Consider the following 19,106-nt stretch of genomic DNA (forward strand, 5'->3'; position numbering starts at 1 on the left):
ACAAAATAGGATGATGTCCTAGTTGAATAAGTTTCGAAATATCTGAAGCTAAAAGAAAATGAAAATTATGTTATAAATAACTGATTGTTAAGAATTTTATTTACGTCCTGATCACAGCTTCAAACTGTTCCAACTGTTTAGGAAGAATTTACATTTATACAACAATGAAGTAGCTTGTATAATTATATTTTCTTTATATATTTAAAAAAAATGATCTTTTAGTAATTTAAAACTAACAGCTTACAACCATCCTCCTCATGGGCTTAGACCTCCTCTCATTTTCGGAGAACAAATGCTCCAATCTATGTTGGTAGTATTGCAGGTTTCCGCACGACGCTTTCCTACATCAATGAGCACGAGGTAGCATATGAACACAAAAAAGAGATGGCCCAGTAGTTAGAACAAGCTAGTCTTAACACAGATTGCCTGTACAAGAACCATTGAATCTTCATTCAGCCCATAATGAAAGATACGTAAGTAACACGGTTAAAATCATGAAATGTTATATATCCTTGTTTAAAGAAAACTTCTGAACGTGTAAAATTTTTTGATTAATTATTCCTTATTACAGTTTCACAAAACTTCGAAATGAGTCTCGAGATGGATACTATTTACAATGGAGGGCCGAACACAAAAGAGATTTTTGATATAACATTTTTTTTCGGTACAGAAAAATGACGGAAAATTCTCGCCTGTCGTGGAATAATAAAGAGCTTCCTGGGACGCGCGCTGAATAACGATTCGTTAGTAAATACATTTTTTTATAAATATGATACTGAAATTAGGTTAAAGGAAAGCTCTTTATATTTTCGTTAAATTTTTGAGAAATAACTATTATGATATACAAATATATTATAACTATAATGATATACCTGTATTATATTTAAATAAACATGGTATATATATTTTAATTTCATATAGGCGGTGGACAGGTAAATGGGTGAACTGAAAGGATTTGGAAGACTATAACGTTCCTACTCCTCCTTTCTTGGGAATGCCTTTGGTTCCTCAACATCGTATAGGTTGAGGCGCCTATTGATGATTACGCTTATCAAAAAGTTCCCTAGTTTAAAGACACCCATGTTTTGCTTTCAAATCTGCCATCACATTCAGTTGATGCAAAGATCGAATGAATAAATATAATAGTTTGAATTGTCATTCAATGTAATGGCTTTTGTGATATCGTTGATTTAATTTTACTACAATAAATAAGAAAATAAATAACATGAAACACATATTAAAACCTTCGCAGCGACTTGAACGCGTCTGACAAACGAATAAGTCAAACATCAAAGTGACGTTATTAAAAAAATTCCAAAGCGATTCAATACAATATATAACGTATAAGAGGACAAAACAATACATTCCATATAACATAAGAAAATAAATATGTTCAGGTATATAAAGTCAGTAGAAGACTTTTATTTCTGCTTAGTTTTTTCCTTGTCTTTGGCTAACAATAAAAATAATGCTATCTTGCTTTAACCCGCCAAACATCCGGTTCAAGAGAACGAGCTGGTGTTATTACTTAAGTACAAAAGTTATAATATCTTAGATAACATGGTTAGCAGTAATCAATATCTATGTCGGTGTAAGGTTTAGTTTACATTTCTTGCAGTGCGTATATAAAAGGACGAAGGTGATCTGAATTATCGGTACTAAATTTGTAAATCAATCGATAAATAATGCCTGAATTTTATTACATTAAACATAAAAAGGTCTCATATTATAAACGAACCTCAACACTTACACAGTTTTCTCCTAGAATATATATTGGTAATTTTTAAATTTCATTTTAGTTTGTTGCAATTTTATAACAAAACCCCGAGCTTCAATGTTGTTTCGACTGGATGTAATGTTATCCTCAAGAATTTCAACATTCTCTTTGATACGAACAAAGATATTCGAAGGAATTACTGCAGCGATACGAAGAAGAAACCCCCGGTTAACTTACACGGTTCGAAATCATATAAAGTTGGTGAAAAACGACGATACTCGCCGTTTCATTACAAGGGTCAGGTAAATGCTTTTCTTTCTTTAAAATAAGTCTGTTAATAAATATACTCGTAAGTACGATTGGAAAATTATGATTACTATATCTTAACTTAAATCACTTAGATTAATCCATAACTGTAGTCTTTAATACATAAATTATTTTTGTAACGTTCTTGATTCCTTGTAACAATATCTATACGAATTAATAAAATTGAAGTGACTGCCTATGATTTCAAAATAACGGCCTCTACCAAAACCACAATTACCCTCAAAACGCTTAAAAATTACCAATAATTAAATAAATGAGCAGTAATCCAAGGCAGTCTTAAATTCAGCAAAAATGTTGTAACAACTTAAAGATAACGTATGTATTAAATTAAATTATAATATAAAACGAGAGTAAAACCGCGGGTCATAGTTAGCTTAAAATAAGAACCAAGAAACCAAAAACAAACGTCAAGCCATTAAAGAATGTTAATACAAACGTTTTTGCCTCGACGATTTGAATAATCCCCGTAGCCGGCGAACGAGAATTTGCTCAGGAGATAAAAATAAAAATAGAGTCGGATAAAATGGAAAACGGAGAAATATGGAGCTCCAGTTCGAGCTCGAGTGGTTTGGGCCCGGCTATGTATGCCGGAGAAATTCTCGATTGAAAAATAGCGCATTGGTGCGTTGAAAGGAAATCAACAAATTGTACTAGCCAAGATTTGTACTATTACTTTTGCATTTTTATTCGTCTTTGATATACATAGATGGCTCAGTAGTTAAAAAAAAAACAGGAATCTTAACAGAAGATTTCGGGTTCAAACCCGAACAAGAGCTGCTGTATATATATGAGATGAGATTGATTCGTTATTATAATTCATTTTGAATGGTTACCAAATCATCGCGAGGAAACCGGCTCGAATGAAATTCTGCCACTGATCTTAATTGGAGTAGGAAGGTGGAATCAAAACCTTTTCCTCAAAAGGAGACGACTTACGCCAGCAGTATATTTACAGGCTGTTACGAGGTGCTGACCATATAATGAATGAATGAATACATAAGTCGGCGTTGTTTTCAATGTAGCTCGTCATATAAACAGCTGTTCAATAAATAATTTAAATAGCTGGTTAATTGGCATTCGAAATTTGAATTTACAACACTATGTTTGTTATGAATGTATTATCGCCAAGCGGGGTGGAGTCGACACTCGCCGCGATGCGATGTCGCCGTTAACTTGTTTGTCGTTAAAGTACACATTCAGATGACAATAATTTGAATATTTTATTTGAATATATTGCGTGCTTCTTTATTTTTAGCTCATACAATGGTTGGTTTGTTTTATATTTTTAACGATTGCATCGAAAATATAACTAGCGAATATTTGACGATGTTTGTTTTTTATGTAATTCTCGAGAGTTTCTGTATAGAATTTAAGAAACATATCCTTATATTAAATCACACAAACATCATATATTGTTATATTTATTTAATATTTCGTAAAAAAATTCAAGAAATTGAAATTTAACTTTACCTTAACCATACAATGTTGAAAACATTTTAGGAATTTATTTATCAAATTTTGCAATAGGACAGTTATACGTGTTACATATTTATTTTAGGAAGGCAAAAGTTACGTTTGCCAATTATCATAACAATAACATAATAAAATAATACGAAGAAAATTATTCAACTCATAAACATATCTAAAATTACATTCGCTGAAACAATGTATTCATAAACATTACAGCAATTTATCAAATGAAAAATAAGAGTATCATACCGTTTGACGTCACGGTATACGAGTCAGTCTTAACCTCGAAGCGCGTCAAAAGACCTAACAACAATAAGATATACAAAAAATATGGATGACAACATACATAAAGTCGATAAAATAAAATACGAATCCGTCCATACGATAGGAAAAATGCCGTGTAACGTAGGAACAGAAAACACTATGCAGTAAACTGTAGGAACGGATCCGAGTGCAGAGAACTGTGTAATCCGGACAACAGGCAAGCAATCCCAGCTCAGCGAGAACGATGGAAAGAAAGATAATTAAACTGAGCTCCGCGTACCTTTCTAAAACAGAAGGCGTAGCTGTCGAATTTACGTAGACGTTTGTCTTTAACGGGGGTTTTATTATTTTGTATATATCGGACTCTCAGTAATCCAGCCCATGGCTAATCCGGCACCCTCTGCAATCCAACACGTCTTTATTTATTTAATATTTTTTGATCTTCACTAATGTCGATAATGCATGATTGAGCGAGTTACAACTACGCGCCATCAGTATTTTGCTCGAAGAGTTTTTAGTTTGAATTTGATTTCTTGTAAAAGTATATTGGTACTTCAGAGTATAACATATAGAATCTCATCATTGGATATGTAATTTGTCGGATTATAAGTTACTCTTTAACAAAAAAAAAACCGAACTATAGGGGAATATATATTCCGACCAATTCGATAGTCCGACACTGCCCTGAAAAACGTTTGTCGGATTACTTAAATTATTGTCTATCAGTTTTATTTTTATTTACATATAAACATCAAGTTACGTTATTAAGGGAACCTTCGGTTTATTTTTTTTAATATATATATTTAATTATTTTATTAAGTAATTAAAACGCGCAAAACGTGATACAACCCTTCTGTCGCCTAATTAATCAGTGTGAGACGATAATTTGTGCTACAGACCTGTAACACTTTGCTGTGCAAATACAGTGCACAGACTGTGTAAGATTTTCGTGCGGCCTATTTATCAGTAGCAACCAATCGAGCAAGGTGACCGACGTATGTCTAACTCCTTAAGAGGAGATCAATTCGATGAATGGTACAGCTTTTACATTTTTGAAAACGAAAATCGCATGTTCTAAATTTGAAATAAAAGGTCGGACAGTGTGAGCGTGTGTACTGTTTAACGCGGTATTCACCTTGAACTCACCCTGATCCAATTCAATTACGTAAGAAATTGGAGTAAGCCCACCCATCTCGCTAATGGACGACGGGACGAGATTGGGAATTCGCTATCAACATTAGACCCAATCTTAGAAATTGTCAGTGTTGATATAAAATAACTTTCACGATCACGGTATATACAAAAGGTTTTAAAAGTCCAGTCATTCTTTAGTTGTATTTAGTGTTTCGAATTTAAAAAGGTTAAGATTTCCTGGAAATAATCATATTAATCAATACTCTCTTTCCCTTATATTATTATTTATTACAGTTCTATTGTGACTAAGAAAGAAAGTCAATTAAATAATTACATTCGCAAATTCAAATATTCTTTTATTTTTAACTCGTGGGCTTCTAGCAGATCTATCTGGGTACTTGATGTTACTGGTAGAATACATTGATGAGAGGGTTGTATCTATACAACGCTCTCATCAATGTATTCTACCAGTAACATCAATACTTTATACCGCCGCGTTCCGGTTTGAAGGATAAAATAATGATTGGAGGCACGTTGACAAAGCATTATTCTATCGGTCTGCTGGATATACATTTCATAGTTAAACATACGGTTTCAGAAATAATACTATTATAATTTATTTAGTTTATATTTTTTGTCGAGGTACGTTCCCTCCGCGCACAAATTCGATTCGTCACCTCGAGCCGAAAATCATTTATGTTTTTTTAGAAAATGTTGCAGTTTCAAAGCAAAACGTGGATTGTTCTACTAGTTGAGATTGTCTCGATATTTCAGCTCGGACGTTGCTTATTTAATCCGGGATTAAATCGATTCCGATAGAACGGTTTCAACGATTTGTAAACGGCTTGCCGTTCACGTTTAATGATTTTGTGTTTGTATACTGGAATTTATTTTCATATGTAAATAAATTGTACATATTTCATAATATTTATGATCCCGAATGGACCCAACGATGTTAAGCGATGATCGGGGAAATACCGTTAATACTTTCCATTTATAAGTTTGTATTTATTTACTTCATCCTTCAGCAGTAGAACTAGTTAGTTAGTCCAGATATACCCCGATGTCCTGAATTCAAACCCCGGGTCGAATAAAAGTAATTGGATTTTTCTGTCGAAAAGCTCTGTCTCGACCCAGAATCTTATATTTGGAAGCGTGTACAATACCGTGCTTCGAAAAGTACGTAAAACCGTTACGCCTGCACCCGAACTCAACTTCGTCATGTCGAATTTGTCGTGCCATTGAATTATGAGGGAATAGAGAGTGCTGTGTTCACACACTTATATACTACAATATGTCTTGCATAATGGCTGTTCTCGTTGAGATTGGCGAGGCGGTAAAGGAGAATATCGTTTGAAAACTTGTACGAGTCGAATTAAATTTTACTATAAGAACATCCAGTTATCCACCAATCCAGCGAGTTGGAATTAGTTTTAAATAACCCTTAGGAAAACCATTACCCAAGATTAGAACGATACTGTAAAATAATATCCGCATCAAAGGTTATTGGCGAATTAATTGTGATTAGGTTTTCGTTTATCAAGCATCAAACTCTAAAATATGCAAATGACACTTTTACAATATTTAAATTTATTTAAATTTGTTTATCTTATAAATCCGAAACAGCCAGTCCCATAACGTAGACTTGCAAAAGATTTTGTTACCAAAGAACATTTCGTCTTTATCTTTGTCGCTTCAGATATTTTGTATAAATTAATGATTCACACTGTAAAATTTCAGTCATGAAATTTAGATAGAAACGCTATTTTGTAAGTTTCAAACTTAAATATTGTCATACTGTGTAAATTATAATTTAAGTTATATCGCCGATGAAATTCTGAGATGGTCTCGTATACGAAGCACTACGATAAATCAACGTTTAAAGTTTATCTCAAAAGGGAAAGACTGTCTATCCGTATGATATTTATATATAAGGCAAAATAAAAAAATATTTTTTGATCTAGCCCATTATTTTGATAACCAAGCATCTATAGGCTCAGGAGCCGTGATGGCTCAGTAGCTGGAACATGTGACTCTTAACAGGCAATTAATGATGTTCATGTTATTGTGTTCAATTTTATGTTCAGAAAGGAGCAGTCCATTGTCCAGCCGTGGACTTCACTTACATGCTGTCACTCATTACCTATATTTAGTTTCATCGCTGTTGTTAATATACCTATATATCATATCTATATAATATCTGATAAAGGAGGAGAAATAAAAAGTATGAATTAGTTTATACAGCACAAATACCAACAAAAGAAATTACAACATTCTTTATATCACGTACGTGATTACAATGTAGTGGAAATGGGATTACAAATATCCATCTCGGACTTTTTATTTTTATACAACGTTAGAACGCTCTTCGTTCTAAATAATGAGCTTTATTAAGTTTTGTTCTAGCGTAAAATGGAACGGAGAGAATGTTGAATTAACTTAATAGCGCGATAATCTGACTCGATTTTAGACGATTGAAAGCTATTTGAACTTTCTGAACATCTCTAAGTAATTATTCCCTTGGTGGTAGAGCTTTGTGCAAGCTTGTCTAGGTAGGTACGATTCACTCATCACATATTCTACCGCCAAACAGTAATACCTAGTATTGCTGTATTCCGGTTTGAAGGTTGAGTGAGCCAGTGCTGTTACATTTTATTTATTTATTTAAATACTTTATTGACCACCACAAAGTTAATGGAACAAAAGGCGGACTTAATGCCTGAAGGCATTCTCTGCCAGTCAACCTTTAGGTCAAACAGAAAACCGTGAAGGCGGTAATAAAAAAATAATTAACAATATATGCACATACTTATATAAAAATACTGTAATTTCAGTAGTTCGGGTTGGCAAAATAAAATTATGTTTTACAAAGATGTTCCAATCTCTCTATATTTCTTTACAATCCTCACAATCATTTTTAAAATAAGAAATGGTGTTACATGCCAGTATTAAATGTTATTCCATATAAAATAATATTAACTTAGGTTTTATAATATGTAATAATAATAAAAATGTGATATTATTAATGATATAATTAATTATGACATCCTATGACGTAGCACCGTATTGGAGGCTAGGGCTAGTCTCTAATACTACATAAAAAAAACATATACATACATATCTATATAGTATCTATAAAATAAATATTGATCTATACTGTCTATCTACATAACCCATAGACTGTACGATTACCAAAAATTCTTGTCTTTAACAAAAAAAATTAAGGCATATGACTTATGAACTTATCATATACTATGAAAATATTATAATGTATTTTTTTTTAATTGAAATGAGAGTTCGTTAAAATCTTTGCCTTTTTTAGTCGAAGGCAGAATGGGTGGTCGCTAGAATTGATGACATACTTAACTGGGGCAGGAGAGGATCCCTTTGGCCCCTTACTTTCGGCCTAGCCTGCTGCGCTTTAGAGATGATGCATTATGCTGGACCTAGGTAATTACTACCGATAATTATTTTATTATAGAATATAAGTGTACTTACTAATTTTTAAGATTGTCAACTAACAATTTTAAATCTATAAGATTTGATAAAGATTTAAATTTTTTTAAATGAATGTTGAAATTTTAATTTAATGAGTACTCATGAGTAGTCGTCAGTAGTGAGTTTTTTTTTATTTATTTAATTTGATATAAATACGAATAAAAAATAGTTCAATCTGTCTGTTAGGCATTCATGATGATGAAATTTGGTTTGAGGCAACTTTGAACCCTAACTACTACTTGAACTACGTACCCCCACTTACGACCCTCAAACACGCTGTCAAAAACTAGTATTATATAAGAAGAGTAAATTCATTCAATTCATACAATAAATGGATGGAAAAAAATCGCATCACATATACAACATGTAATGCTATTTCAAGAATTGAAGTTGTATAATAATATTTACTTAATATTTCGCTGTCAATACGCAATCACCTTGATTTCACGGCTACGGTTAGTGAAGCGAGCGATACCGAACCGAGTAAACGATATGAGATCATTATCAGAAACCGAATCTGGTTACGACATGCAACACCTTTTCACGATCACGAGTATCATTGTATAATCTGTAACTATTGTTAAATATCTACAGATTTGTATGTTTACTTTTGGTTTTTCGCTTATGCTTATTTTATTGCAAATAATTACCTGTGCTATTTAAAATATCATTTAATCGAGGCGGATAGGCTACACAACTTCGCGCTACGATCCTGAGGAATTCGCGCTACGAATCAGTAACCGTGAACGTCGACCGGTATATATGTATAATATATATGTATATATATATAATAATATTTAGCGAATGATATGCATTTGTGTATATAATCATCGTATTCTATTGACACAAAAAACGTAGACGTAAAGTTTGCTTTATTCCTATACGAGCACATAATATTGTTAGCATACCTATAATATTTAATCGGTGAAAAAGTTTAACTACTGAGATTCTTGCCGATTAAATTAATAAAATATATATATTATTTATGAGACGACCTCCGTGGTCTTTATGGGTACGCTACTCTCGAGCTCCCGGATTCGATTCCCGGCCGACTCGATGTAGAATAAGTTCAGTAGTTTTCTATATTGTTTTGGGTGTTTGTGGTACCTTCGTTACTTCTGATTTCCATAACACAAGTGCTTTAGCTACTCACATTGGGATCAGAGTAATGTATGAGATGTTGTCCAATATTTGTTTTTATTTATTTATATTGATGAACTTACCAAATTAATTTAAGTGATGGTAAAATCTCATGACGGTTCTTCTCGGAAGAATCTATATTCCGAACCGATTAGGTTGTTAGTTTATACAATCTGAACTTTTATATAAGTCTATTTAAATAAAATATGTTTTATTTTATTGAAACAAACTTTAAAATAAATTCCTTTTTCACGAATAAAATTCAGCAGGGGTTATGAATCGTTTCATTGTCTTGTCAAGCCTGGGATCCCTTATCCCTTCGGATTTATATCCTTTTGATTAATTATACTCTCGTTCAATTTACAACGAATTTAAATGCCCAAAACAAATTAATGCAAAGCTTAAGTGCCGAATGAATTTAGGGATAATGAAAAGAAAATAAGTACATTTATTTTATTCAAGTACGCTTCCACGAGCTTTTTTGAACTGTATATCCAAAAGATTAAGTTAACATCAGTTTGTAATATCAATTACACCGAGAAGAATCGGCTGTACGGCTTACTCTCTTTGCAACCAATTAAATAACAAAAGTATGTCAATTAATTAATTAAATAGTAACCATCGAGAACGCCGAAAACTTATAACAATAAATGATCGCTGATCAATCAAATCAAATAAATCGCTGGGTACCATAAAATGTACCCAGTTTCTAAATTTAACTAAAAAAATATTTTATCATTAAAAACGCTGGACACATAATTATAGTAATTCCTTATTCTCTAACGATATAATTGTTTTAGTATTAATACTTTTTTTTACAAATATACATATACAAATATTTTATATATATGACAGCGCATGCGTAGCGCCATATGTGTAATTACGTCGGAACTAGATTTGACAACTACCCGTCACTGTCAAAATCTAGAGGAGCGTCGTGTGGATGGTTAGCGCAGACATAATGGCGGCATTCAACTGGAAAGAGAAACCGTCATCGTAAATGCACCACAAATATGACGAATCGCTTTTGACCCGTGTAATCTACGATAGTTTTTGTTAATTTCGATTCATTTGTGATATAAAGTCATTATTGAGACGTTTAATTAGATTTTTGGATTAAACACTGAATTTTATTATATTTGAAGAAGTAAGTTCGAGCCGAGATGGCCCAGTGGCTAGAACGCGTGCATCTTAACCGATGATTTCGGGTTCAAACCCAGGCAAGCACCACTGAAATTTCATGTGCTTAATTTGTGTTTATAATTCATCTCGTGCTCGGCGGTGAAGGAAAACATCGTGAGGAAACCTGCATGTGTCTAATTTCAACGAAATTCTGCCACATGTGTATTCCGCCAACCCGCATTGGAGCAGCGTGGTGGAATATGCTCCAAACCTTCTCCTCAAAGGGAGAGGAGGCCTTTATCCCAGCAGTGGGACATTTTCGGGCTGCTAATGCTAATGAAGAAGTAAATTGATTATACAATTGATTTTGACGTTTTATCTTGTTATACGATTGCATCCACAAGTCATAAATCGTGGCTAATCCTGACAAAGGTGATCTCTAGCCTTTATATATAATATGCGATAACCTAACCACTTGACAATGATTGGATTCAAATGTTACTATTTGTTTCTTATGCCAAACATCACTATTCCAATCTAGAAACAGTCGTTGCCGGTATTTTATATCGTGTGAGGCATAAACTTCTTCTCAACTGCCTTTTCTTCATGATACTAAAAGCTTTGAGCAATTCTTAACAGACCATCCAATTAACACACCCTAGACAATCTTCGTTTCCTAAAACGGAACATATATATATATATACTAAATAATTTTAACGTTTTATAACATATCCATTCAAAAATTCCTTCTACATTAAAAAATTGTAACAAACATTACAATATAATTTTACATATGACTATATAGAATGTAGTAATCAAATGTTTTATACAAAATAATTAAGTTGTATTCTCAAATTGATCTTAAATAGGCAACGAGAGGCCGAGCTCTGGCATTCTGGCTTCTGACTTGAGTATTTCAACAAAGAGGTCTGGGGTCAAGCATTTCCGCTTAATTACGTACTCTAGCGCGCAAGCCTTCTAATTAACACATTTATGTCACGACTGCATGTCAATCTTTATTTACCTTTGGAATATATTTATTTTAACCTAATGCTTGCGTTAAATGCATTTTTGTATGACACGCGCGGTTTAATGTGAGTTGATGGTACTTTACTAGAACTCATTACGTCTTTTTTTTGCCGTACATCACGTCATCCTGACACATTTAAACTTTAACAATTAATAAATAATTTAAGTGGCATTATAATACTACTTATTGATATTGTGGTGTCCTTTTTAGATATGATATGGATCGCTTCGGTATGGTCTTCCGAGGTACGCCGCGTCAGACTGACGTTATCATCATCGCCGGCACCGTCACCAACAAGATGGCGCCGATCCTACGTAAGACATACGACCTGATGCCTGAGCCCCGTTTCGTGGTATCGATGGGTAGTTGCGCAAACGGCGGTGGTTACTACCACTATACGTATTCGACTGTTCGTGGTGCTGATAGGATAATCCCGGTATAGTTACTGGACTTATTTTACATGTTTCAAATATTGAATAAATTTTGGTCAAGAACTGAACTTTTATAATTATAATTAGGATTGGTATTGGATTCGACGCGGCGAATGCCAATAAATAGTTTCTGAGTTTATCGTTTTCGAAAGACGGACAGTAAGACAGTTCGGGGCAGGGGACTTTGTTATATACTTTGATTCGTACTATTTCAGGTCGATATATATGTGCCAGGTTGTCCGCCGACCGCTGAAGCGTTGCTGTACGGAATGCTGCAACTGCAGAAGAAGGTGAAGCGGATGCGTATGTGTCAGACATGGTATCGACACTGAATGGTTACCATTGTACATACATTGTTATTTAAATAAATATTAACACGGTGTACTTCATTATGGTTGAGTCTTGATTGCTAATTGCTAATACTACAATCTTTCACTTGGTAGTAGGGTTTTGTGCGTGCCTGTCTGGGTAATTACCACCTACTCGTCATATATTCTAGTACCAAGCAGCAATACTTAGTATTTTTGTATTCTGGTTTGAAGGATGAGTGCGCCAGTGTAACTACTAGCACAAGGGACGTAATATTATAACCCCAAAGGTTGGTGGCGCTTTGGTGATGTAAGGAATTGTTAAGATTTCTTAGCGCTTATATCTATGGGCGGTGGTGACCGTCCGTCTGTCTACCAATATCATAAAAAAACGCCGGATTTCCCGTCTCTAGGTGTTTTGTATCACGTTGATCTCTATCAACTAGTTCCACGCTGTCCTATTAAATGCTCTTCGTGACCAAATAGATTCATATACTTGATAACGCGATATAATTGTTTTCTAATTGTCCAGAGTTTTCTAGGAATTATGTAAAATACATACTATTTATTTAAAACAAATGCTTTAATTTTGTTATAACGGTCAGTCGATTATATAAGGTTATTATTGTATATCTAAATAAATACAAGATTGTCCAAAATACATTTATTAACGAGAGGGATTAAACATATAACATAATAAGCCTACGACAAACTAATAACTGATAACTTCGTATTAAACGTATCTCAAACTTAAAGTGTGTCAAGTTTCACGACAACTAACAACGTTCTGCCTTCATCCATTCATCCCTAAACGAAGGGGTGTAATTAAATTGAAGGTCTTCCATTCGGTTTACTTACTCATTTAAACGCCGTATCTTTTCAAACATTTTAACGCGAGCGAGAATGTTATTTAAATGTTGAAGTTATATCGCATTGATAACATACAGAAATGGTAGTTGAAAAGAGTTAAGTCTCGCAATCCACTAAATACACAATGCTATACTAGTAGGTACAATCTATTATTAAAAAATATATATATATTTTTAATGACTAGTAAATGTGACAAGGTACTAGCTTTTTAGTATTTAAATAATATTTTTAAATAAAACCTACTAAACAATTGAAAACAATATAATATTATATTCGTGAAATAACAAATTATTCTCTATTCCAACCATAACAGGAAAAAGCCAATTAAACAACAGATAGCATATTGACGCGATATAATTGGTTGAGAGCTTGATTAATCTATGATATTCACTATGGATTTGCGAAAAAATGGCGTTTTGAACGTCGACGAAACTGTTATCGGAATTTACGAAGTAAAAATAAAGTGAACATAAGTGGTTAAGTGGCATAGTCTTGTATTATAAATAAAGATATATTAATCATAAACTCTTAGTACTACACAATACTGAGTGATTAACAAATTGCATGAAATACATAAATCTAAAGTTTGTTTATCATTTTTCCTACTTCCATTGGAATAGGCTATAGGAAAATATAAAGCATATGCAATATATATATATAATATATTTCACTCGCTCGGATCTGGTTAGTAAAGGTTATCGCGCTATAAATCCAGAGGACAGCTGGCACAGAATATGAGAGACCCGTAGGCGTGTTTCATTACGCGGAGGCACGTACGAGCAACGGTTTGAAATGATCTAGTTTCCAACTGCGAAGCGGTTCGTACTTAAGTTTTTATATTGCAAAAACATTTTACTACAATAATAACAAAAATATATATAAAGGGTATATGGGTACAGGTTACTGGGTCGTTCAGTCTTTTAAAAAATATAAATAAATTATTTTTTCGCCCTCGTTTACCCCGATATTAATTGGCTTAAAACATGACTGACAATTATGAAGTTACGATTTCGAATCCCGAAGAGACGACGACGACGATCGACGTGGGAGATCCCACAACCCCGATGTCCAGGGCTTAAAAGACAGGACGTGACCGTGACGTGGACGCGACGCCGTGGATTTAAGGGGCCACACGTTTCCTATTTTAGACGGCCCTGAGTTGGATAGCAGCTGGGATCGCTGCTGTCATACGCACTAGCGAGGAGTCCAGGGAAACGAGATCACCTTCGCCCCTTGAGGAGAGCTCCGAGCCAAGACAAGAGTGGAGCACTGCACGCTAATGCGTTATATTGACAAGATCCCACACCCTGTCCGATCCGTATCGAGGACGGCCATCACAGTGGTTTTAGTGGGTAGGAATCCCACATAACCCGGTCCCCTCCCTCAGGGCCCCAGGTTGCTTTCTGAAGCCTGGAAAAAACTTATGACAAAATCCCACGCCTCGAAAAACACGTAAATAAACCATCCGATTGGCCTTGTCGGATTGACATCCCTGCGCACTATGAGATTAAGAGAAGAGTGATTGAACGTATGATTGCGAACAAATCTGACCTCTGTAATATAATTATCTCACCTTAATTACTAACTAGACTGCCTGCCATATTGGCTTAAATTCGACCAGAATTTTGTTTGAGCCTTCGTCAGTTTTTATTTTTGAAAAATAAAAATACAAGAACGGTTATATTCCTTAATTAACAACGAAAATTCTGTACGGAACCCAAACTTTTAATTTAATTACGAACAAAGGATAGAGCTTTGTTGCTTAGTCCATTTCAACCCGATACATTAAAAACTGAACCCGTGTTTCTCATTTTCTTCTAATTAAAACATCTCCGTACGAATGTCGACGTGACACTATTACACCTAGTCCCTCGGTAATGGATGTTTTAATGCATGTAGACGATACAAAGTGCAACTTCATCAAAATAACTTTATTCAAGTGAGTTTACAAGCATTTGTGAATCGCCAATGTACAGGATTATATTTAATGTCAAGTTAATTTCGGTTCGGAATGTTGATTCTACCGCGAAGAACTTTCAAAACTCTTTACACCAATTAAATTGGTATATTATTTGAATATTGTTAAGTTCAAATCTTGTCAGAAAATTAAAAACACTAGCTCCACATTTTTAACAGCTTTATAACCATCTGTTCTGTAATATGCCTTATTTATTAATGGTTTCTTTATTTACAATAATTTTAACTTCTTAAATTGACAAGTTAATCATATCTGCGGACATTTATTGTAGAAACGATAGCCTCAGGAAGGATTTATTGACTTTAGAGCGTCGGGATCTCGTTGTTTCAAACTTATCTTTACTTCTCAAACTTTCAGCGGCTACACAAATCTAGTTGCTGCCTTACGGCTGCTATACACGTCTCACACACGTACCTCACTAGTTACCTTAGTTTACCAACATACAACACTTTTTATTGCTATATTCGTCATGAAGGGTAATCTTAATTACAATAACAAGCGATATAAAACTTCAGTTCCATTTCTTACAATATCAATTGGCTATGAGAGGAATTGAATTATAATTAGCTATTCTGAAGAACAAATTCGAATTTCAAACCATATCGCCGTAAGTCGGCTTATTAACATTTCACGAGAATTAAGTGAGTTCTTATAGAACAGCATTGCAGGTGAATCTATAGAATAAATAGCGATCACACCAAACTATGAACGAGATAAGTGGTCTATAGCATATTTTTTACTCTCTTCGTCCACAGATAATTAAAAGCAGTCTAACATAATATGGATTCCATAATTGTTCTATTATACTTCTATGTATAAAGACCGCCGACGCTATTCCAGGCAAATTGTATTAAACCAACACGTAGATGGACTTCTTATTTCTTGGCGGTTATTATCAAGCCATTAATAACAACACGTTAATTGAAAAAATGCAGTTGAAAGTTTATATTTTAACGTGACTAAGTCTGATCTTGAATTAACAGTTAGGTTAATTAATTGCCAAGGCACTACGTCCACTTGTAATAGGGTTGTCATACCTTCGAATTTCAGTCACAAAATGTATACATTTTGCTTACGTACCTAATTCAGGAACGCGGACAAGCAACAATCTATAGGCGAACGTCAACGGCACTGTATGAAACATATCATTTCTTGTCGTAGTAATGTATATTATTTCTCAGACTGACATGGGTAGCTTTATACTTTAAGAATCTCATGTTATTCATATTATGTTTCAGTTGACAACCCTAGGTTGTAAACATTACCGTTTTACCGAAGAGCCGAGTGGAGTTCTGTTCATACATAGCGAGCTCTCACCCCAGTTTAGGAAGTAGGCCATAAAGAATGGATATTAAAGTCTTCCCTACGGCGCATGAAGTTACGATTCTTGCATGATTAATACGCTCTTTATATTTCTTTGAAAATCCAGACTCTAGGAAAGTTTTGTTTTCATTTTCAAGGTTGGACATTGGTTACATTTTGTGTTACGAGAATAAAATTCAAATACATAGTTCAAAATAGAAGGAGAGTGTAATTAATTTAATTCAATTCCTTACCCCGTTTGTGGACAGGATATGAAACTTTTGGTTTATATTAGCTGCCTGTCTTGGCTTCGTCCATGTGAAATTAGGATTTTATTCATTTCCCGCTTGCAGCGCTTCCGGGTTCAATCTAACCGCTCAAATACACACAACAAAAATTAAACGAAATCGGCCCAACCGTTTAGAAGGAGCTCAGTTACATACACAACTACAGAAGATATATACATATAGAAATAAGACTATAAAAATATTTGCACGAATATTAAAATGACAACTTTTTATAATGGTAAGTTGTCACCACCGCCACTAGACAATGGCGCTGTAAGTAATATTAACCATTCCTTACATCGCCAAGGCGCCACCAACAGTGGTAACTAAGATATTATGTCCCTAGTGCCTGTAGATTTGCTCACTCACCCTTCAAGGCGGAACACAACAATACTGGGTTCTGCTGCTGTGTTGCGGTAGAATATCTAATGAATGATTGGTACCTACCAAGACGATCTAGCCTAAAGCCCTACCATCAGGTAAATTCATATATTTTGGAAATACGACGCCAAATATTTTCGTTGATCGACCAGACTAGATTCTCTTACAGCCGCTTTTTTCGATATTTGATATTTTGTGCAGACGACGATTTTGCGCAATGTCTTAAAAATATTACCTTTACCCATTTGATCCCGAAACTTAATAACCATCGAAATATTGTTTAGTCTTTATCATTACATAAACAAAAGCAAAACTAGTGCTCGGTTAAAATTTAATTCCCCTAAATATCCCGAGCAACAAAGAGACAGGTTTAACCGCCTATAAGGAACAATGGCATCGTAACATTTTATGGCGTTCGGTTATAAGGCACGGCGCGCGGCGCGGCGCAGTGATAAAACACAGCTCTTTTTAAAATATACTCGTTCAATACTATATTTTACACCGTTCACTGTATATTTAGTACTAGAGGGTCTCCCACGAAACTTTGTGTTTATTCAAAATATTTTTTAGTATAAGATTTTAAATTAACATGGTTATTTTTATTACTAACAGTATTTAAAACGGGATATTTACCATGTTTTTTATTTTTATTTCGTGGAGCTCGATATTTCGACATTATCTAGGAATGTCTTGTTCACGAGACTGATTACTACTATTTTTTAGCAATTTCGAAACCTATGACAGGTTTTGTTTTCAATTATTTAATTGCAAACTGTAAGTCACTCATCTACACATTCATATAAGAAGATAAGTCACTCATCTATACATATCACATTGACGCCAAAATGATGAAACCTCTTTTAAATGATTTTTTAAATATCAAAAACATTAGTTCAGTTAGAATCTGATTTTGTCAAAAACAAACATGTATAAGATATACTGCTTACTAATTTACAAATAACTACCGATAAACTTGATTATAAATTTTAATGTCCTTTATTCATGGACAAGATGTTTGCACGTATATTTTGATATCGAAATAGATGCTATTCCTACAATAATATATAGTTAGATTTTTGATTTATGGAAATTATTCTAAACTGTTTACATCGTTTCACAAATAAACTGAGCACAAACTCACACACATAAAGTAAGCGTTAATTTTTCATAGTTTTATACGTAGGTAATAGCTATTACAGCAATATGTGAAAAAAACACATATACAATTTTAAATCAAATTATATTACTTACTTAATACGCCTTATTAGTAAAGAAAGAAGAAGGCAGTGGTTACCTGAAACCAAAATAAAAAAAAAATATTAACTGTGTAACGACACGGTGTGAATGCGGAAAAAAGTCAAGTACGCTTTGTTAAGTTTTATCTTAGAGACATGAACATTACGAGTGAATAATGCGTTGTATTTTCGTGAATATATAAAGGAAGGAAATTGCGACCCTGCAGAAGACATGTCGCTGTGATTATTTTCAATGAAAATTATTGTAATAATGCGAGCTGCCTAACATATTTTTCATGCTTATCATTTGTTACTAGGCAGTATAAACACTGCCATATTATTATACATATGTAGTATGAAATAAAGTCACTTCTCGTCGTCTGTACGCTTAGCTTTAAAACTACGCAACGGATTTTAATGCGGTTCATCAATATAGAATGTGATTCGAGTAGAAGGTTTATCGGTATAATACATGCATTTATTGTAGAGAAAAGCCGAATAGAAGATTTTTCTTAGATACTTATTTTTCCCTGTGTGAAGCCGCGCCGGTATCTAGTTAACGGAAAAAAATAAAAGTAAAAAGGATCATGTCTTTTTTCTGACAATATATTC

At 33.8% G+C, this 19,106-nt stretch overlaps 2 protein-coding genes across 2 annotated transcripts in view; one reads left to right on the forward strand and one right to left on the reverse strand.

Moving 5' to 3' along the window:
* LOC125071209 (phosphofurin acidic cluster sorting protein 1) overlaps positions 1-19,106 on the reverse strand; it is a 129,714-nt gene that overhangs the window by 25,725 nt on the left and 84,883 nt on the right. The gene's annotated exons all lie outside the window — the stretch shown is intronic.
* On the forward strand, positions 1,822-12,465 carry LOC125070925 (NADH-quinone oxidoreductase subunit B 2-like; the record flags this gene model as incomplete). The annotated part of the gene is made up of 4 exons (XM_047680943.1): positions 1,822-2,019; positions 8,235-8,362; positions 11,913-12,138; positions 12,349-12,465. Coding segments are annotated over 4 exons (669 nt in total), but the record flags the coding sequence as incomplete, so codon positions are not given.

Source organism: Vanessa atalanta, chromosome 18 (assembly GCF_905147765.1).
Source record: "Vanessa atalanta chromosome 18, ilVanAtal1.2, whole genome shotgun sequence".
Classification (NCBI taxonomy): Eukaryota; Metazoa; Arthropoda; class Insecta; order Lepidoptera; family Nymphalidae; genus Vanessa; species Vanessa atalanta.